The following is a 23100-nucleotide window of genomic DNA, read 5'->3' as shown; positions in this document are numbered from 1 at the left end:
GTCTATCAGATTTTCTCATTTGGGGGTTTATTGCTTAATTACTTGTGGTGCAATCTTACTAAAGCGTAGTGGGTATACTGTAAAAATTTCGGAAAATTTGAGGCAGTTTGTGTATGCCTTTTTTTTTTTTTTCTCTTAAAGGCACAGTACCGTTTTTGAAAATTGTGTTTTTTTTCATTAAATAAAGTGTTTTCCAAGCTTGCTTGTCTAATTACTAGCCTGTTCAACATGTCTGACATTGAGGAAACTCATTGCTCAATTTGTTTAGAAGCCATTGTGGAACCCCCTCTTAGAATGTGTCCCACTTGTACTGATATGTCTATAAATTGCAAACAGCATATTTTGACTTATAAGAGTTTGGCATTGGATGATTCTCAGACAGAAGGAAATCAGGTTTTGCCATCTAGTTCTCCCCAAGTGTCACAACCAGTAACGCCCGCACAAGCGATGCCAAGTACTTCTAGTGTGTCTAATTCTTTCACCTTGCAAGATATGGCTTCAGTTATGAATACTACCCTCACAGAGGTTTTATCTAAACTGCCAGGGTTGCAAGGGAAGCGCAGTAGCTCTGGGTTCAGAACAAATGCTGAGCCTTCTGACTCTTTAGTAGCCGTATCCGATATTCCCTCACAATGTTACTGAGGTAGGGATGAGGGATTTGCTATCTGAGGGAGTGATTTCTGATTCAGGAAGGATGTTCCCTCAGAAAGATTCAGATATGACGGCATTTAAATTTAAGCTAGAACACCTCCGTTTATTGCTCAGGGAGGTTTTAGCGACTCTGGATGATTGTGACCCTATTGTAGTTCCAGAGAAATTGTGTAAAATGGACAAATATTTAGAGGTTCCTGTTTACACTGATGTTTTTCCGGTCCCCAAGAGGATTTCAGACATTGTTACTAAGGAGTGGGATAGACCAGGTATTCCGTTACGCTCCCCCTCCTGTTTTTAAGAAAATGTTTCCCATATCTGACACCATGAGGGACTCATGGCAGACCCTCCCTAAGGTGGAGGGAGCGATTTCTACTCTGGCTAAGCGTACAACTATACCTATTGAAGACAGTTGTGCTTTCATTGATCCTATGGATAAAAAATTAGAGGGTCTCCTAAAGAAAAATTTTATTCATCAAGGTTTTCTTCTTCAACCTACAGCGTGCATTGTTCCTGTAACCACTGCAGCTGCCTTTTGGTTTGAGGCTCTTCAGGTGAAGACCCCACTAGATGATATTCTGGACAGAATTAAGGCTCTTATGCTAGCTAATTCTTTTATTACAGACGCCGCTTTTCATCTCGCTAAGTTAGCAGCAAAAAATTCAGGTTTTGCCATTTTAGCACGTAGAGCGTTATGGCTTAAGTCCTGGTCGGCTGATGTGTTATCTAAATCTAAGCTTTCGACCATCCCTTTCAAAAGTAATACGCTATTCGGGCCTGCATTGAAAAAGATCATTTCAGACAACACTGGGGGGGAAGGGTCATGCCCTCCCTCAAGATAAGTCAAATAAGACAAGGACCAAACAAAATAATTTTTGTTCCTTTCGAAACTTCAAGGGTGGTCCCGCTTCCTGTTCCCCCTGCTGCAAAGCAAGAGGGGAACTTTGCTCAATCCAAGCCAACCTGGAGACCTAACCAGGCTTGGAACAAGGGTAAACAGGCCAAATAGCCTGCTGCTGCCACTAAGACAGCATGAAGGGGTAGCCCCCGATCCGGGACCGGATCTAGTAGGGGGCAGACTCTCTGTCTTTGCTCAGGCCTGGGCAAGAGACGTTCAGAACTCCTGGGCCGTAAAAATTGTAACCCAGGGGTATCTCCTAGATTTCAAAGATTCTCCTCCAAGGGGGAGATTCCATCTTTCTCAATTGTCTGTAAACCAGACAAAAAGAGAGGCGTTCTTACTCTGTGTAGAAGACCTTTTTACCATGGGAGTGACCTGCTTAGTTCCGAAAGCAGAACAGGGACAAGGTTTCTACTCCAATCTGTTTGTGGTTCCCAAAAAAGAGGGAACCTTCAGACCAATTCTAGATCTCAAGATCCTAAACCAATTCCTAAGAGTTCCATCCTTCAAGATGGAGACCATTCGGACTATTTTACCAATGATCCCGAAGGGTCAATATATGACCACCTTGGATTTAAAGGATGCGTATCTACACATTCCTATCCACAAAGATCATCACCAGTTCCTGAGGTTTGCCTTTCTGGACAGGCATTACCAGTTTGTGGCTCTTCCCTTCGGGTTGGCCACGGTGCCAAGAATCTTCACAAAGGTGCTAGGGTCCCTTCTGGCGGTCCTAAGGCCATGGGGCATAGCAGTGGCGCCTTATCTAGACGATATCCTAATTCAAGCGTCGACTTTCCAACTAGCCAAGTCCCACACGAACTTAGTGTTGGCCTTTCTAAGATCTCATGGGTGGAAGGTGAACGTGAAAAAGAGTTCTCTTATTCCTCTCACAAGAGTTCCATTCCTGGATAGATTCGGTGGACATGAAAATCTTTCTGACGGAGGTCAGGAAATCATACATTTTAACCACCTGCCGAGCTCTTCATTCCATTCCTCGGCCGTCAGTGGCTCAGTGTATGGAGGTAATCGGACTTATGGTAGCGGCTATGGACATAGTTCCGTTTGCTCGTTTGCATCTCAGGCCTCTGCAACTATGCATGCTCAAACAGTGGAATAGGGATTATGCAGATTTATCTCCTCTCCTATCTCTTCTTTGGTGGTTGTCACAGGATCACCTGCCCGGGGAATGTGTTTCCGCAGGCCAGCGTGGGTTATAGTGATGACGGACGCCAGCCTACTGGGCTGGGGTGCAGTCTGGAATTCCCTGAAAGCACAGGGTTTGTGGACTCAGGAGGAGGCCCTCCTACCAATAAATATTCTGGAATTAAGAGCGATATTCAATGCTCTTCAGGCGTGGCCTCAGCTGGCTTCAGCCGGATTCATCAGATTTCAGTCGGACAACATCACGACTGTAGCTTATATCAATCATCAGGGGGGGAACAAGGAGTTCCTTGGCGATGATAGAAGTTTCCAGGATAATCCGATGGGCAGAGACTCACCTTGCCATCTATCAGCGATCTATATCCCAGGGGTAGAGAACTGGGAGGCAGATTTTCTAAGTCAGACTTTTCATCCGGGGGAATGGGCGCTCCCATCCGGAGGTGTTTGCTCAACTGGTTCAGCTATGGGGCACACCAGAATTGGATCTGATGGCGTCTCGTCAGAACGCCAAACTTCCTTGTTACGGATCCAGGTCCAGGGATCCTCAGGCAGTACTGATAGATGCTCTAGCAGTACCCTGGTCGTTCAACCTGGCTTATGTGTTTTCACTTTTCCCTCTCCTTCCGCGTCTGATTGCCAGAATCAAACAGGAGAGAGCTTTGGTGATTTTGATAGCACCTGCGTGGCCATGCAGGACTTGGTATGCAGACCTGGTTGACATGTCATCTCTGCCACCATGGACTCTGCCACTGCGACAGGACCTTCTGATTCAAGGTCCGTTCAAGCATCCAAATCTAATTTCTCTGCAACTGACTGCTTGGAGATTTAACGCTTGATTTTATCAAAGCGGGGTTTCTCTGAGTCGGTCATAGATACCTTGATTCAGGCTCGAAAGCCTGTCACCAGGAAAATCTATCATAAGATATGGCGTAAATATCTTTTTTGGTGCGAATCCAAAGGCTGCTCATGGAGTAAGATCAGGATTCCTAGGATTTTGTCCTTTCTTCAAGAAGGATTAGAGAAAGCATTGTCAGCTAGTTCCTTAAAAGGACAGATATCTGCTTTGTCCTATTGCACAAGCGTCTGGCAGATGTCCCAGACGTTCAGGCTTTAGTTAGAATCAAGCCTGTGTTTAAACCTGTTGCTCCGCCATGGAGTCTACATTTAGTTCTTAATGTTCTTCAGGGGGTTCCGTTTGAACCCATGCATTCCATAGATATTAAGCTTCTATCTTGGAAAGTTCTGTTTCTAGTTGCTATCTCTTCAGCTCAAAGGGCTTCTGAATTATCTGCATTACAATGTGACTCGCCTTATATTGTTTTCCATGCTGATAAGGTGGTTTTGCGTACCGAACCTGGGTTCCTCCCTAAGGTGGTTTATAACAGGAATATCAATCAGGAGATTGTTGTTCCTTCTCTGTGTCCTAATACTTCTTTTAAGAAGGAACGTTTATTGCACAACTTGGACGTGGTTCGTGCTTTGAAGTTCTATTTGCAGGCAACCAAATATTTTCATCCATCATCTTTGTTTGGTTTCTATTCTGGAAAACGTAGGGGTCAAAAGGCTACGGCTACCTCTCTTTCCTTTTGGCTGAAAAGCATCATCCGTTTGGCTTATGAGACTGCTGGACAGCAGCCTCCTGAAATAATTACTGCTCACTCTACTAGAGCGGTGGCTTCCACATGGGCTTTTAAAAATTATGCTTCTGTTGAACAGATTTGTAAGGCTGCGACTTGGTCTTCGCTTCATACCTTTTCTAAATTTTTCAAATTTGATACTTTTGCTTCTTCGGAGGCTATTTTTGGGAGAAAGGTTTTGCAAGCAGTGGTGCCTTCCGTTTAGGCTCCTGTCTTGTCCCTCCCTTCATCCGTGTCCTAAAGCTTTGCAATTGGTATCCCACAAGTAATGTTGAATCAGTGGACTTGGTACATCTTGCAAAAGAAAACAGAATTTATGCTTACCTGATAAATTTCTTTCTTTTGCGATGTACCGAGTCCACGGCCCGCCCTGTCTATTCAAGACAGATAGTATTTTTTATTAAAAACTTCAGTCACCTCTGCACCTTTATAGTTTCTCTGTGGTGCTCTCTTTGCCACTTCCGGTTAGGAAGGATAATATCCCACAAGTAAGGATGAATCTGTGGACTCGGTACATCGCAAAAGAAAGAAATTTATCAGGTAAGCATAAATTCTGTTTTTTAAATGAAGATACCAAGAGAACGAAGAAAAAACAATTTATGTAAGAACTTACCTGATAAATTCATTTCTTTCATATTGGCAAGAGTCCATGAGCTAGTGACATATGGGATATACAATCCTACCAGGAGGGGCAAAGTTTCCCAAACCTCAAAATGCCTATGAATACACCCCTCACCACACTCACAATTCAGTTTAACGAATATCCAAGCAGTGGGGTGATAATGAAAGGAGTAGAAAGCATCAACAAAGGAAATTTGGAAATAATTGTGCTTTATACAAAAAATCATAACCACCATAAAAGGGTGGGCCTCATGGACTCTTGCCAATATGAAAGAAATGAATTTATCAGGTAAGTTCTTACATAAATTGTTTTCTTTCATGTAATTGGCAAGAGTCCATGAGCTAGTGACATATGGGATATCAATACCAGAGATGTGGAGACTTCCACTCAAGAGTTACTAGAGAGGGAGGGAATAAAAATAAAAACAGCTATATTCCGCTGAAAATATTAGTCCACAACCCAAAAAATAAGTTTGTCATATTTGAAAGAAAAAAACTTAAATCAAAAGCAGAAGAATCAAACTGAAACAGCTGCCTGAAGAACTTTTCTACCAAAAACTGCTTCCGAAGAAGCAAATACATCAAAATGGTAGAATTTAGTAAATGTATGCAAAGAGGAACAAGTTGCCGCTTTGCAAATCTGATCAACTGAAGCTTCATTCTTAAAAGCCCACGAAGTGGAGACTGATCTAGTAGAATGAGTGAGGCGGGGTTTGTCCCGACTCCAAATAAGCTTGATGAATCAAACGTTTCAACCAAGAAGCCAAGGAAATAGCAGAAGCTTTCTGACCTTTCCTAGGACCAGAAAATAAAACAAATATACTGGAAGTCTTCCTGAAATTTTTAGTAGCTTCCACATAATATTTCAAAGCTCTTACCACATCCAAAGAATGTAAGGATCTCTCCAAAGGATTCTTAGGATTAGGACATAAAGAAGGGACAACAATTTCTCTACTAATGTTGTTAGAATTCACAACCTTAGGTAAAAATTGAAAAGAAGTCCGCAAAACTGCCTTATCCTGATGAAAAATCAGAAAAAGAGACTCACAAGAAAGAGCAGATGGCTCAGAAACTCTTCTAGCAGAAGAGATAGCCAAAAGGAACAACACTTTCTAGGAAAGTAGTTTAATGTCCAAAGAATGCATAGGCTCAAATGGAGGAGCCTGTAACGCCTTCAGAACCAAATTAAGACTCCAATGAGTAGAAATTGATTTAATGACAGGCTTAATACGAACTAAAGCCTGTACAAAACAGTGAATATCAGGAAGTATAGCAATCTTTCTGTGAAATAAGACAGAAAGAGCAGAGATTTGTCCTTTCAAGGAACTTGCAGACAAACCCTTATCCAAACCATCCTGAAGAAACTGTAAAATTCTAGGAATTCTAAGAGAATGCCAGGAGAATTTATGAGAATAACACCATGAAATGTAAGTCTTCCAAACTCTATAATAAATCTTTCTAGAGAAAGATTTACGAGCTTGTAACATAGTATTAATCACTGAGTCAGAGAAACCTCTATGACTTAGAACTAAACGTTCAATTTCCATACCTTCAAATTTAATGATTTGAGATCCTGATGGAAAAACGGACTTTGAGATAGAAGGATCGGCCGTAACGGAAGTGGCCAAGGCGGGCAACTGGACATTCGCACCAGATCCGCATACCAAAACCTGTGTGGCCATGCTGGAGCCACCAGCAACACAGAAGACTGTTCCATGATGATTTTGGAGATCACTCTTGGAAGGAGAACTAGAGGCGGGAAGATGTAAGCAGGATGATAACACCAAGGAAGTGTCAGTGCATCCACTGCTTCCGCCTGAACAGGTATCTGGGAAGTTTCTTGTTTAGATGAGAGGCCATGAGATCTATCTCTGGAAGACCCCACATCTGAACAATCTGAGAAAACACATCTGGATGGAGAGACCACTCCCCTGGATGTAAAGTCTGACGGCTGAGATAATCCGCCTCCCAATTGTCTACACCTGGGATATGCACCGCAGAGATTAGACAGGAGCTGGATTCCGCCCAAGCAAGCATCCGAGATACTTCTTTCATGGCTTGGGGACTGAGAGTCCCACCCTGATGATTTACATAAGCCACTGTTGTGATATTGTCTGTCTGAAAACAAATGAACGGTTCTCTCTTTAGCAGAGGCCAAGACTGAAGAGCCCTGAGAATTGCACGGAGTTCTAAAATATTTATTGGTAATCTCGCCTCTTGAGATTTCCAAACCCCTTGTGCGGTCAGAGCTCCCCAAACAGCTCCCCAACCTGAAAGACTCGCATCTGCATTCCAGGTTGGCCGAACAAAAGAGGCCCCTTGAACCAAACGATGGTGATCTATCCACCATGTCAGAGAGTGTCGTACATTGGGATTCAAGGATATTAATTGTGATATCTTTGAATAATCCCTGCACCATTGATTCAGCATGCAAAGCTGTAGAGGTCTCATGTGAAAACGAGCAAAGGGGATCGCGTCCAATGCTGCAGTCATGAGACCTAAAACTTCCATGCACATGGCCACTGAAGGGAATGACTGAGACTGAAGGTGCCGGCATGCTGCGACCAATTTTAAACGTCTCTTGTCTGTTAGAGACAGAGTCATGGACACTGAATCTATCTGGAAACCTAAAAAGGTGACCCTTGTCTGAGGAATCAAGAAACTTTTTGGTAAATTGATCCTCCAACCATGTCTTTGAAGAAACACTAGTTGATTCGTGTGAGATTCTGCAGTATGTAAAGACTGAGCTAGTACCAAGATATCGTCCAAATAAGGAAACACAGCAATACCCTGTTCTCTGATTAAAGAGAGTAGGACACCCAGAACCTTTGAAAAGATTCTTGGAGCGGTTGCTAGGCCAAATGGAAGAGCAACAAATTGGTAATGCTTGTCTAGAAAAGAGAATCTCAGAAACCGATAATGTTCTGGATGTATCGGAATATGAAGGTATGCATCCTGCAAGTCTATTGTGGACATATAATGTTCTCGCTGAACAAAAGGCAGAATAGTCCTTATAGTCACCATCTAGAAAGTTGGTACTCTTACATAACGATTCAAAATTTTCAGATCCAGAACTGGTCTGAATAAATTTTCCTTCTTTGGGACAATGAATAGATTTGAATAAAACCCCAAACCTTGTTCCAGAAGAGGAACTGGCATGATTACCCCTGAAGACTCCAGGTCTGAAACACACTTCAGGAAAACCTGAGCTTTTACTGGATTTACTGGGATACGTGAGAGAAAAAATCTCACAGGAGGTCTTACTCTGAATCCTATTTGATACCCTTGAGAGACAATGCTCTGAATCCATTGATTTTGAACAGACTTTATCCAAATATCCTTGAAAAACCTTAATCTGCCCCCTACCAGCTGAGCTGGAATGAGGGCCGCACCTTCATGCGGGCCTAGGGGCTGACTTTGGTTTCCTAAAAGGCTTGGATTTATTCCAATTTGAGGAAGGCTTCCAATTGGAGGCAGATTTCTTGGGGGGAGGATAGAGTTTTTGTTCCTCATTCTGACGAAAGGAATGAAAACGGTTAGAAGCCTTAGATTTACCATTAGGTTTTTTATCCTGAGGCAGAAAAAACTCCCTTTCCCCCAGTAACAGTTGAAATAATAGAATCCAACTGAGAACCAAATAAATTATTACCTTGGAAAGAAAGAGATAGTAATCTAGATTTAGATGTCATATCAGCATTCCAAGATTTAAGCCACAAAGCTCTTCTAGCTAATATAGCTAAAGACATGGATCTAACATCACAAATAAAATGATTAGCATGTTGCAGTAAGCAAATAATGCTAGATATGTCAGAATCCAATTCTTGTTGCGCTAAATTCACCAACCAGAAAGTTGATGCAGCCGCAATATCAGCCAAAGAAATTGCAGGTCTGAGAAGATGACCTGAATATAAATAGGCCTTCCTTAGATAAGATTCAAGCTTCCTATCTAAAGGATCCTTAAAGGAAGTACCATCTTCCATAGGAATAGTGGTACGTTTAGCAAGAGTAGAAATAGCCCCATCAACTTTGGGGATCTTTTCCCAAAACTCTATAGATTTTGCTGGTAAAGGATACAATTTTTTAAACCTTGAAGAAGGAATAAAAGTAGTACCTGGCTTATTCCATTCCTTAGAAATCATATCAGAAATAGCCTCCGGAATAGGAAAAAAAAACCCTGGAGAAACCACAGGAGGTTTAAAAACAGCATTTAAACGCTTATTAGACTGAACGTCAAGAGGACTGGTTACCTCAATATCCAAAGTAATTAACACTTCTTTTAATAAAGAACGCATATACTCAATTTTAAATAAATAAATAGATTTGTCAGTGTCAATGTCTGAGGAGGATCTTCTGAATCAGATATATCCTCACAGAAGAGGATAAATTATCATATTGTTGGTCATTTGAAATTTCATCAACTAAATGAGAAGTTTTAAAAGACCTATTACATTTATTTGAAGGCGGAAATGCAGACAAAGCCTTCAGAATAGAATCAGAAACAAATTCTTTAAAATTTACAGGTATATTATGCACATTAGAAGTTGAAGGAACTGCAACTGGCAATGTACTATTACTGATGGACACATTATCTGCATGTAAAAGTTTATCAAAACAACTATTACAAATGACATTCGGCGATATAATTTCTACAATTTTACAACAAATGTACTTAGCTTTGTTAGAACCGATGTCAAGCAGCAATGTTCCAGCAGAAGCTTCTGAGGCAGGATCAAAGTAAGACATCTTGAAAAATGTAAGAGAAAAAACAACATATAAAGCAAAATTATCTATTTCCTTTATGACAGTTTCAGGAATGGGAAAAAATGCAAATAGCATAGCCCTCTGATAGAGAAAAAATCAAGAGGCAAACATCAATGGGGTATTGAAATAATGAAAAAAGTTTGGTGCCAAGTATGACGCACAACGTAACTAAACATTTTTGGCGCCAAAAAATAACCGGAAATGACACACTCGCGTCACTAATGACGCAACCGCGTGAAAGGTCTCGGCGTCAAGTATGACACCGGAAATGACGAACTTGTGTCAGACGTACTTTTTCGCGTAAAAAATGACGCAATAAAGTTTAGCATTTGTCGCACCCGCGGGCCTAATACCGCCCGCAATTTGTAAGAAGTAGTCAATTGAAAAAAAAGACTAAACCCCAGGTAAGAAATAAATTTCATTTTTAAAAGATGTTTATATTCACCAAATATGAAACTGACTGTCTGCAGAAGGAAATACATGAACCTGACTCATGGCAAATATAAGTATAATACATATATTTAGAACTTTATATAAATGCATAAAGTGCCAAACCATAGCTGAGGTGTCTTAAGTAATAAAAAACATACTTACCAAAAAGACACCCATCCACATATAGCAGATAGCCAAACCAGTACTAAAACAGTTATTAGTAGAGGTAATGGTAAATTGAGAGTATATCATCGATCTGAAAAGGGAGGTAGGAGATGAATCTCTACGACCGATAACAGAGAACTTATGAAAAAGACCCCTGCTAGGGAAATCATTGTATTCAAAAAGTGATACTCCCTACACGTCCCTCTGACATTCGCTGTACTCTGAGAGGAATCGGACTTCAACAATGCTGAGAAGCGCATATCAACGTAGAAATCTTAGCACAAACTTACTTCACCACCTCCATAGGAGGCAAAGTTTGTAAAACTGAATTGTGGGTGTGGTGAGGGGTGTATTTATAGGCATTTTGAGGTTTGGGAAACTTTGCCCCTCCTGGTAGGATTGTATATCCCATATGTCACTAGCTCATGGACTCTTGCCAATTACATGAAAGAAATTAATAGGAGTAAATTAGAAAGTTGCTTAAAGTGAATTTCAACTTTCACGAATGAAAGCCCTGTTTTTAAAAATACTATTAAAACAGGGGCACTTTCATTCATGAAAGTTTACATTGAAGCCGTTCTTTTAAAATACTTCCCTTTTATTCCTAGCAAGTGAGGGTGGAGCACCGGAGCAGCGATTCCTCCGCCCCCAGGACGTCTCTTCTTACTTCAGAAATGACAAATCCGGCTTCCTCCAATCACGGCGTGGCCTCAGGCAATATTTGCTCTGCGGGGGGAAGCCGTTATTGGAGGAAGCCGGATTTTTTTTTTCTGACGTAAGAAGAGATGACCTGGAGGCAGGGGAATAGCTGCGCCGGTGTTCCACGATTTATAGGAAGAAAAGGTATTTTTAGAAAACGCTTCAATGTAAACTTTCATGAATGAAAGTGCCCCTGTTTTTAACAGTATTTTTAACAAACATAAATTATGCTTACCTGATAATTTTATTTCCATCGTAGGGAGGAGAGTCCACGGCTTCATTTATTACTTTTGGTAAATAAGAACCTGGCCACCAGGAGGAGACAAAGACTCCCCAGCCAAAGGCTTAAAAACCTCCCCCAGTCATTCTGCCGAGGGAACAAGGAACAGTAGGAGAAATATCAGGGTATAAATGGTGCCAGAAGATAAATTAAATATAGGTCCGCCCACCGGCATTACGGGCGGGAGCCATGGACTCTCCTCCCCACGATGGAAACAAAATTATCAAATTAATTTATGTTTTCCATCTAAAGGGGAGGAGAGTCCACGGCTTCATTCATTACTTTTGGGAAACATATACCCAAGCTTTAGAGGACACTGAATGAAACCATGAGGGTAAAAAGGCGGACCCTAATCTGAGGGCACCACAGCCTGTAAAACCTGTCTCCCAAAAACAGCTTCCGCAGAAGCAAAAACTTTGTAAAAGTGTAAGGAGGACCAGGTAGCCACCTTACAAATCTGCTCCATAGAGGCCTCATTCTTGAAGGCCCAAGACGAAGCCAAAGCTCTAGTTGAATGAGCCATGATCCTCTGAGGAGGCTTATGTCCCGCTGTCTCATAGGCCAAGCGAATTAAGCTCCTCAATCAAAAGGACAAAGTAGTAGAAGAGGCCCTTTGCCGCTTGTGCTTCCCGGAATACACCACAAAAAGAGATGTAGACTGTCTGAAATGCTTTGTAGCCTGAAGATAGAACTTTAAGGCCCGAACCACATCCAGATTATGAAGTAACCTCTCCTTAGAAGAAGGGTTAGGACACAAAGAAGGAACAATTATTTCCTGATTTAATGTTATGGTTAGACACCACCTTGGGAAGAAACCACAAACCGGTGCAAAGAACAGCCTTATCCGCATGAAAGACCACATGAGGAGGCTCGAATTGCAAGGCAGCCAGCTCAGATACTCTGCGTGCTGATGCAATGGCCAACAGAAAGAGAACCTTCCAGGACAGAATCTTAATGTCAATAGAATGCATAGGCTCAAACGGAACCTTCTGCAATACCTTAAGGACCAAGTTTAAGCTCTATGGGGGTGCAGACTGCCTAAAAACAGGTCTGATTCTAGACAGAGCCTGAACAAAAGATTGAATGTCAGGAAGCTCAACAAGACTGATAAAGCCGAAATCTGTCCCTTTAAGGAACTGGCGGCAAGACCCTTCTCCAAACCTTCTTGGAGAAAAGACAGAATTCTGGATACCTTCACCTTGTTCCAAGGATATCCGTGTTTCTCACACCAGGACAAGTAAGTCCTCCACACCTTATGGTAGATGTGACTGGCTTTCTTGCCTGAGCTAGTGTGTCAATCACACTTTCAGAAAAACCTCTCTTGGCTAAGACTAAGCGTTCAATCTCCACGCAGTCAGCCTCAGAGAAACGAGATTTTGATGTTGAAAGGGACCTTGTTCCAGCAAATCCCTGCAACAGGGTAACCTCCATGACGGAGAGGATGACATCCCCACCAGATCCGCAAACCACGTCCTCTGCAGCCACAAATGAGCAATCGGGATGGGGTGAAGAGACCATTCCCCCGGATGGAAGGATTGCCTGCTGAGAAAATCCGCTTCCCATTTGTCCACACCTGGAATGTGGGTCGCTGAGAGCGAGCAGCTGTGGGACTCCGCCCACTCCAAAATCCGAGACACCTCCATCATTGTTAGGGAGCTCCTCATTCCCCCTGGTGGTTGATGTAAGCCACTGAGGTAATGTTGTCGGTCTGGAATCTGATGAAGCTGAATGACCCCAGAGGAGGCCACGCCCTCAGAGCCTTGTAGATAGCTTGAAGTTCCAGAATATTTATTAGAAGGAGAGACACCTCCTGAGTCCATTTTCCTTGTGCCAATCTGGCACCCCAAACAGCTCCCCATCCTGCCAGACTTGCGTCCGTGGTCACAATCCACCAGGACGGTCTCAGGAAGGATGTCCCCAGGGATAGATGCTCCGGAGGGATCCACCAAGATAGGGAGTCCCTGGTCTGATCATCCATGGATATCCGCTGTGATAGATCTGAATGATCACCATTCCACTGTCTCAACATGCACAATTGAAGAGGTCTGAGATGGAACCTGGCGAAAAGGATAACGTCTATGCTGGAAACCATGAGCCCGATCATCTCCTTACACTGAAGGGCTAGAGTAAGACTGAAGGGCAAGACAGGTGAACGCAATCTTCCTGCATCATTGATCTGTGAGAAATATTTTCATGGACATAGAGTCTTTATTACCGTGCCCAGAAACTACACCCTGTTGCTGGGAACCAGGGAACTCTTTCCTGAGTTAATCTTCCAACTGCGAGATTGGAGTAATAAAAGAAGAGACCTCAAATGATCCTCTGCGAGGCTGAACGATGGCCCTTGGACTAGGATGTCATCCAAATAGTGCGCCACAGCAATGCCCCCAGATCTGGCCACTGCAAGAAGTGATTCCAGAACCTTTGTGAAGACTCTCTGGGCCGTCGCCAGGCCGAAGGGAAGGGTCACAAACTGGAAGTGTTGGTCCAGAAGCGCAAATCTTAGGAACATGAAGGTAAGTATCCTTCAAGTCTATTGTCGTCAAACTATCCCCTCTTGAACTAGGGGCAGAATTGATCTGTTAATTTCCATTTTGTATGATGGAACAGCCAGAAACTTGTTTAAACACTTTAGGTCCAGAATCAGGCAGAACGTGCCCTCCTTATTTGGAACCACAAAGAGATTTGAATAGTACCCTAGACCCCTTTCTACTTGGGGTACTGGTACGATAACACAGAGAGGAGAGATCCCTCACACAATCTAGAAAGGCCTCTCTCTTTTCCTGTCTTGAAGACAGTTTTGACAGGAGCAATGTGCTCCTGGGTGGATGGAAAACCCTATCCTGTAACCCTGGGCGACAACCTCCAGAACCCAAGGGTCCTGAACATCCTGCAACCAGGCTTCGGAGAAGAGAGACAATCTGCCCCCTACTTGGTCTGGAGACCGATCGGGTGGCCGCCACTTCATGCCGATTTAGTCTCGGTGGGCTTCTTGTTCTGCTTGGACTTGTTTCAAGACTGAGCAGGCTTCCAAGTTCCCTTGGACTGATCCGCTTTCACGACTGGCTGCTGGCGCTGGGACTTGTCCGCGCGAAAGGGACGAAAAGTAGATCCTTTAGGTTTTGCCTTCTTATCCTGCGGTGGGAAAGCTCCCTTGCCTCCCATAACCGTGGATATGATCGAATCCAATCCTGGACTGAACAGAATCTTTCCTTGAAAAGGCAGGGATAACAGCCTCGACTTAGAGGTCATGTCCTCAGACCAAGACTGAGAGAATCCTGAAACCTTTGTGTTCAGGCGAATAATTTGCATATTGGCGTCACAAATAAAAGAATTGGCGACCATATCACACAGGGATTCACACCAATATGTCGCAGCTCCGGCAACTGCTGCTACAGCCGCTGCCGGTTGAAAAACAAACCCCGTATGTTGAAACATTTTATCCATGCTCTCTTTAAACGACTAACCACCATCCACCTTAGGGACAGTCCCCTTCAGCTCGAGCTGAGAGTCCGGAACGGGGAACAGTTTTTTAGAAGAAGGAGAAAAGAACCTAATCGCTCCCATTCATTCTTAATAATATTTGCCACCGGAACCGGGAAGGTCTGGGGCACCAGCCTGTCCTCGTATACCTTATCAAGCTTAGGAATTGAAGGTTGCTCCGGAAGCTTTGGTTCCGGAACCTCCAGAGTAGCAAGCACTTGCTTCAGCAAAAAAGCACAAATTCTCCATCCTAAAGCTAAAGTCAGGCTCCTCCGCAGCCGGAGGATGAGATGACACAGAAGGAGCCTCCTCCGAAGAGTGAGTGGGCCTTGTCCTCGTATAACGCCTCTATTTCCATATGCATAGATAACCCCTGGGCCAGGCTGCCATGATACGCCCTACGCTTAGAACGTGGTAAGGCATGGATCACTTTTGATACCGCCGTTTGCAGTTGATCCGCAAAATATGACGGCCAACAAATCTCTCCTGTAGGAGTAATGGTTGGACCCTGGGGCGCTGCATGTGCACTCGGAGATGAAAGCAGGGAACGCACCTCCTGGGACTGGGAGCCCTCAGAGATGGACAGCTCAGTAGTACTAGACATTCCTTTAGTTTTAGATGTCACAATGTTATCAAGGCATGTGGAACAGTTGAGTAGGCTGATCTACAAGAACCTCCTCACAATACACACAGGAATAAAACGTTGTTAAAGAGGTAGTATCCTCTAACGCGTCTGAGTCCTCTATAGCTTGCGCTTTTATTATGGATTCTCTTTTTATCTGGTCTACAGACAATCGTGAAAGAAGAAACCTTCCCTTTGGGAAGGAATTTTTGATCTCCAACTGATATCCGATTTCTAGTGTCCAGGGATCCTGAACGTCTCTTATCCAAGCCTGGACAAAAAGAAAGTCTGCCCCCTACTAGATCCAGTCCCGGATCGGGGGCCGCCCCTTCATGCTATCTTGGGAGCAGCAGCGGGCTTCTTGGGTTGTTTACCCTTGTTCCAAGCCTGGTTGAGTCTCCAGGTGAGCTTGGCTTGAGAATAATTCCCTTCCTGTTTAGCGGAAGAGGAAGGGGGGACTCCTTTGAAATTACGAAATGAACGACAATTACTCTGTCGTCCCCTTTGCTTAGATGTTTTGTCTTGAGGGAGCAGATGACCTTTACCTCCCGTAATATCAGAAATTATTTCTTTCAAATCAGGGCTGAATAGGGTCTTTCCCTTGAAAGGAATAGCCAAAAGCTTGGATTTAGAGGACATATCCGCAGACCAAGATTTTAACCATAAAGCTCTTTGTGCTAAGATGGAGAAACCTGAACTCTTAGCTGCTAATTTGGTGATCTGAAAGGAAGCATCCGTAATAAAAGAATTTGCCAGCTTAAGCGCCTTAATTCTGTCCTGTATTTCCTCTAAAGAGGTCTCAGTTCTAAGAGACTCTTCTAGTGCGTCAAACCAAAAAGCAGCCGCAGTCGTGACTGTTACAATGCAGGCCGCCGGTTGCAATAAAAACCCCTGATGAATATAGAATTTTTTTGAGAAGACCCTCCAACTTCTTATGCATGGGTATTTTGAAAGCACAACTGTCCTCGATAGGAATAGTCTTACACTTCGCCAGGGTAGAAATAGCTCCTTCCACCTTAGGGACCGTCTGCTAAGAACCCCGCACAGTGTCAGCTATAGGGTGCATTTTCTTAAAAATAGAGGAAGGGGAGAACGGGAAACCCGGTCTTTCCCATTCCCTTGCAATAATTTCCGAAATTCTCTTAGGAACCTTAAACATCGGAATAAGAAGGGACCTCTAAGTATTTGTCCATCTTACTCAATTTCTCTGGTGGGACCACAATAGTCACAGTCATCCAGAGTCACCAAAACCTCTCGCAAAAAAAAGACGAAGGTGTTCAAGTTTAAATCTGAAAGACATGACGTCCGAATCTGTCGGGGGCAATGCACTTCCTGAGTCAGACAGTTCCCCCTCAGACAGAGCCTCCCTACCCCCCAACTCAGAGCCCTGGGAAGGTATATCGGAGATAGCCATTAAAGCATCAGAAGTCGCAGGGACCACATGTGCTTCTGTCCTGCTGCGTTTGCCTTGTAACACTGGCAACTTAGATAAAACTTTTGTAAGAGTGGATGACATAACTGCAGCCATATCCTGCAGAGTGAATGAAGAGGATGCAGTTGAACATGGCGTCGCTTGGGCTGGCGTTAAAGGTTGTGACGCTTGGGGAGAAAGTTGCAGCATACCCTGAGTCTCATCAGTCTGAGAAGCATCCTTAGATATACTTGCATTAAAGAAAATGAATTCTTTAAATTGTAAAAACCTCTCCGTACATGAGGGACAAAAAGGAATAGGGGTTTCCACATTGGCATCTAAACACATAGAACATGTACTTTCCTGAAGTTCAGTCATGACAAACAAACCAGCAATAGCAATATTGGTTGTTTTTTCTGAAATTTCAAATAAATTTAAAATGCAAAGATTTTTAGAAAAGTTGCTGAAAAACGGGTCTACTGTCTCTTTAAAAATTAAAGCCGTAACACTTTGAAAAGCTTTTACTGTAAGTGTATGACCGATTAAATCATTTTAGGCCAAAATTAACCCCTTGCACCTCGCCACAGCGCCTACCTGTCCCAATCGAACACTGAATAGTCGTGGACGGCGCTCCTAAGGCTGCTTGTGATGATTGTAAACACAAGTGACTTAGGCCATACCGGAGCCTAGATACATGCTGCTCCAAGACAGGATCCGGATAGTAAATGCGCGTCTGAGTGCGCAAAACTCTAAGCCCCGCCCATCGTGGGCGCAACTAAAGTCCCCGGCTACAGTAAGAACCGCATGGGAAATAAACATGTTGGTATCTTATAAAAAGTACCTCGAACCATCAATGTGCCCCCTCACAATAAAAACACACTATTTTATTATTGCCAAAGTTAAAGATAGAACACTTTGCTGCGCATGCCACAATCTCCCAGCGTCAAGCCCATAATAAAAAATAGCCACCGGTTGACCCTTTATTAGGCCACTGATTATTCAACTAAAAAAGGGAATACTTATGCACATAACTTGACCTTGTGCAAAACGATTACCCCTTCCCTGTACAGGGAATAAGTGCCAGTCTGTTCTGAGATACTTCAGTCTCCCCAGAAATAAATGACTGTACATACCTCAATGCTGAACGCAGTATGAAGCTGTCCCACACAATGAAGATGTTCCTTTTCCTCACCTCCAGCACATCTGTGGGGACAAACAGGGTCTTAGATAATATCTGCTAAGACCATCAGCAGGGCAGCAACCAATATGGGAGCATAGCAGAATAAAAATCTCCCCAGTCCATTGCTGAAAAGCCAGAAGCTCTAGCCCTGAGAAAAATAGCACACACTGGTACCATTTAAAAATAATAAACTTTTAATTGAAGAATCTAAACTACCACCTCACTTTTACCTCTTCCTATCACTAACACAGGCAAATAGAATGACTGGAGTGGGAGGGAAGGGAGGAGCTATATATACAGCTCTGCTGTGGTGCTCTTTGCCTCCTCCTGCTGACCAGGAGGCGATATCCCATAAGTAAGGATGAAATCCGTGGACTCGTCATATCTTGTAAAAGAAATTAAACAATCTTAGCAGAATCAATTCTGTGGAACAGGAACACGGCCCTTTAAGTATGACAGGTAGAAGCATCGCTCCTGACATGGACTTGAGTGCAGAAAGCAGGCGTCAAAACTCGTCAACGCTGATTGCTTGTGGAGCTGTTAATGAGTCAGGATGGTTTCTCCATGCATCTCCGGACTCTAATTTTCATCCAGGCTCTCAGTGAGAGGCTGACAGGACTTCTTAAAACTCCAGTCCCATTCCGAAGAGTACTACCCTCCATCAGAGACTACTCTGAATCTTCGGCACTTCCCTTGGAAACAGGGCTTTCATTTGTGAAAGTTGACATTCACTTTAAAATTGCATGCTCTATCTGAATCATGAAAGTTTAGTTTTGACTAGACTATTCCTATTGTATATATAGGACTATTTCAACATCTGTAATTCGTTAAATGGCAAGACTTTTTTATTTATTACAAAGTAAAATCATTTTTTGTTTAGCATTGAGCAGAGCTTTAGGGAAGGTTGCTAAGTTGTGTAGTTGTTGCAGGTTCAAAATTATGCAAAAGCAACTGCAAGCACACTGATGAAAATGCAGTGATGACTTGATGTTTTAAAAAGCCTTTATGTTTATGTTTGTCTATATCATGGCTGTAGATTGAAAGATGTACTGTTAAGCAAACATCGTTCTAGTACTGCGTTGGTATGTCTTTACTTATGCTGTCATGGACCAGGAAAGCACAGTTACTTTTTGTAAAGGGCTATGAAACACACATTTTCTTGTGTGATTCAGACAGATTTCCAATTTGCTTCTATTATCAAATTTTCTTTGTTCCCCTTGTATTCTTTGTGAAGAGATAGCTAAGTAGGTGGTTAGAGCATTACATGGCAAGAAACACGATACAAAGAGAATGAAAAAAATTTGATAATAGATGTAAATGAGTAAGTTATTTAAAAGTGGCATGCTCAATCTGAATCATGAAATAAAAATTTTAGGTTTCAAATCCCTTTAAAGGGACAGTCTACTTCAGAATGTACATTTAAAAAAAATTGACAATCCCTTTATTACCCATTCACCAGTGTTGCATAACCTACAGTTATATTAATACATGTTTTTACCACTGATTACCTTCTATCTAAGCCTCTGCAGACTGCCCATTTATCTCAGTTCTTTTGACAGACGTGCATTTTAGCCAATCAGAGCTGACCCATAAATAACTCCACGGGAGTGAGCACGTTATCTATATGTAACCACATGAACTAGCATTGTCTAGCTGTGAGAAACTGTCAGAATGCACTGAGATAAGAGGCAACCTTCAAGGGCATAGAAATTAGCATATGAGCCTACCTAGGTTTAGCTTTCAAAAAAGAATTCCAAGAGAACAAAGCAGATTTGATAAAAGTAAAGTTAAAAATATCATGAATGTTTGACTAGACTATACCTTTAACTTTATTTTGCTCGTATATTTAGGACTGCATTCTCCAAAGGTCTTATTAATTGTCTATTCTGAAGCAAAGTGATGGCTAATTCCTATTAGTCATAGCAAATCTTTCTAATTCCTAACATATTTTTTTTATTTGAAGCATCTTAACTTATGAACATTTTCTTTGGCAGATCGAGGAATGGGCACGGAGAGATTTTCCACTTACTGAAGCATCAGCCTCTGCCTTGATAGATAAACAGAGACCACCAAAACACACAACTTCCAAAGACCACCAATCCCTATTACCTACAGAAGGAGGAGAGCTTTATCATAGTCACCCAGTTAGTGATTGTAACAAAAGGTGACAAGAGAATCTGTATTTGCATTTAGGCTGATTCGATGCTTGAGGCAAAATAAGGTAAGTGGTCTGATCCTGTTTCCCGAAACTGAATTAGTAGTGTTATTTCTAGATAAATGTTACACTTGACTTGTAAAACTTTGGCAGCACATACATTATGTGCCATTTTAAAACAAAGTAAAAATGCCATATCCAGTAGAATATACAGGTAATAGATCTTTATTATTTATAGTTTTGCATTCATCTATAGTGCTTTTTGTCAAGCCCTGTCTGAATCCCATCATTTAGGTAGAGATACTCTGTCTCCTTAGTTGTGGTCTGCGCTTTGAAAAGTTACCTGAAAGCAATGTTGCATCACTAGATCAGTCTTGTAAAGCAGCCGTATGGTCACCTTTACACCTTTTGTCCTTTAATGCCTGTAAATTGTTAACTTTTGGATGCAACAAAGGGGCAGTATACACCAATTTTCATATAACTGCATGTAAGAGACACTACTATAAATAATAATATGCACAGATACTTATATAGAAATACAGTATAAAACCTTTTAAAAACTTACTTAGAAGTTCCAAGTTTAGCACTGTTGAGGTTAAACTGGGACACCAACTGAAAGGGACTGAGAGTAGACCCTTCCCCTGCATATGAAAAGACCCATTATATAAACAGAAGAAATCTGAAGTCTGTATAAATCTAAAACTTTGGGGCTTGGTTAGGAGTCTGAAAATTGGCACAATGTTATTTAAAAATAAGCAAAACTATACAGTTTTACAAAAACACTCCCAGATAGGCTATATCAATGGATCATCTACAAAACATTTATGCAAAAAAAAAATCTAGTGTACATTGTCCCTTTACTCTAGAATAGGTTTCTTAAAACCACTGGTCGGGACCCATTATTGGGTCGCAGCACCAGGTTTACTGGGTCGCGCTGTGTGTGTGTGTGTTGTAGGAGAGTGTTGTGTGTTGTGTGGTGTGTGTGTATGTATGTGTAATATGAAAATGTGTATGTATAATATGAGAGTGTGTGTTGTATGGGAGAGTGTTGTGTGTTACCTTTTATAACACTTTCAAGTTTGACTACAATCAGAAATAAAGTATGCAAATATTTTACTCACTTAGCCAAAAATTGCAGCCATCTTATATATTACTTCAAAAAATTTCAGACCAAGCATAAATAAAGGGTTGCGATATTATGTGGTATCATGGTACTGGGTCTTGGGGAAAAAACATTTGAAGAACCCTGCTCTAGAACAGTAGTAAGCAAATATTTGTTTAATCAGTGTTTGACTGCCTTCAGAGAAGAAATATCCTTATTTCGTATTGTGTTTATTGTAGAATGGTTCCTGCCTCTAGTCCACAGACAGTTCAAATAGTCAGGCATAGACACAGGGTTCTTCAAACAGGCCAGACTCATTACTGAGTCACAACTTGTAGTTAAGTTGTGGGAGGGAGAGAGTGTGTGTGTGTGTGTTTTATTACTTTTTGCAACACTTTCAAGTTTGATTACAATCGGGAATATAAAGTATGCACACATTTTACTCACTTTGCAAAAAATTCAGATATCTTTTTCAGACTAAGCATACAAATAGGGTCGCAAAGGTATGTGGTATCATGGCACTGGGTTTTTGGAAGAATCCTGGACTAGAGGATAGCGTAATTTGAGTGTAGTATATATGCAAATCTCTAAACATTTTGGTTTAATGGGGAAACCATCTCTATACTGTTCAAGGATTATTTATTGCTGTGGTGACCAAGTTTAATTTACATTAAATGCAATTAAAAGTTAGTTTGTTTGCGTGTGTACTTATTACATATATATATATATATATCACATTGCATTTCAATCTGCTTTTTCTTTTTTGTAGGTGCAGCTGGACTTATATCCACAGGACCTTTTAGCCACCCTGTGCCTAGATAATCACTTGGCCATGATATCTTACCCAGCTGGCTGGGTCTCCAAAGAAAGCAATGGACACTTGCCAATAACTGCTGCTGGATAGTGTTGGTGATAGGACACACTGAAGGCTTATTGTGTGAACACATTCCCCAAAGATGACAACTCAAGCACTTGTTCAGTGTTACTAGCACTTAGACAAAGTATAAAGCAAATTAGTTTAGTTTTGCTCATGTTAATGATCGAAGCCTTTTCTCCATTAAAGTTTAAGTAAAATGCTTCTTGCATATGGGGACACTTAGTATTTACATTCCACATGTGTGAATGCTGGGGGGGTTGTTACTTTTTCCTCTTTCACCCCTACATTAGGGATCAGTTTGCTTGTGTAAAGGACTCTTAAGTGTCTGCCCAGCAAAATTGTATTTAGGGCAATTTATTTGTATTGTACCATTTAAGTTTTATGTTGTGCTACTGTCTTTACTGTTACTATGTATAAAAAAAAAAAAATCCTTCATACTGTTGGTTAGGTAAAACCAGTTACAAAAAAAAGTTAGTAGTGAAGGGGTTAAATATATACGAAGAGCGATGTTACTTGTCTTTCTATAATTATCCAGACTATAAACTTGTCCACAGGTTTTCTATTGTATTAAAGTTATTTCTGTAGGTGTTGTGTGGGCTAAATTAATTGTGAATCATCTTTTCTGCTGTCTGCTCATTGGGTCTTAATTCTTAACCTGGAAATGTGTACAAAATGAACCCCTGAAAATGGATGTGTTACAAATCCCTGCACATTTCCTTATACAAACCACTGTTGGTAAACGTTTTTTTTTGTTCCATGCTGCAGTATTTGTACTGGCTATTAACTCCCACATAAGAGAAAAAACATAATTTATGTAAGAACTTACCTGATAAATTCATTTTTCATATTGGCAAGAGTCCATGAGCTAGTGACGTACGGGATATACATTCCTACCAGGAGGGGCAAAGTTTCCCAAACCTCAACATGCCTATAAATACACCCCTCATCACACCCACAAT

General features: G+C 41.8%; 1 protein-coding gene across 3 annotated transcripts in view; it reads left to right on the top strand.

Moving 5' to 3' along the window:
- The window catches only part of KANSL1L (KAT8 regulatory NSL complex subunit 1 like), a 406715-nt gene extending 383990 nt beyond the window's left edge, over positions 1–22725 (top strand). For 2 of the 3 annotated variants that reach the window (XM_053698780.1, XM_053698779.1), the window contains exons 15-16: positions 20002–20228; positions 22034–22725. In XM_053698780.1, the coding sequence (XP_053554755.1) occupies positions 20002–20175 (174 nt within the window). In that variant the 3' untranslated portion in view covers positions 20176–20228; positions 22034–22725. Of the gene's footprint in view, positions 1–20001; positions 20229–22033 lie in introns of those variants that run through there. The other variant, XM_053698781.1, reaches the window with a different exon arrangement.
- The last annotated feature ends 375 nt before the right edge of the window (positions 22726–23100 follow it).

Source organism: Bombina bombina, chromosome 1 (assembly GCF_027579735.1).
Source record: "Bombina bombina isolate aBomBom1 chromosome 1, aBomBom1.pri, whole genome shotgun sequence".
NCBI lineage: Eukaryota > Metazoa > Chordata > Amphibia > Anura > Bombinatoridae > Bombina > Bombina bombina.
The sequence above is the reverse complement of the archived record's forward strand: the minus strand, read 5'-3'. Positions and strand labels throughout refer to the sequence as shown.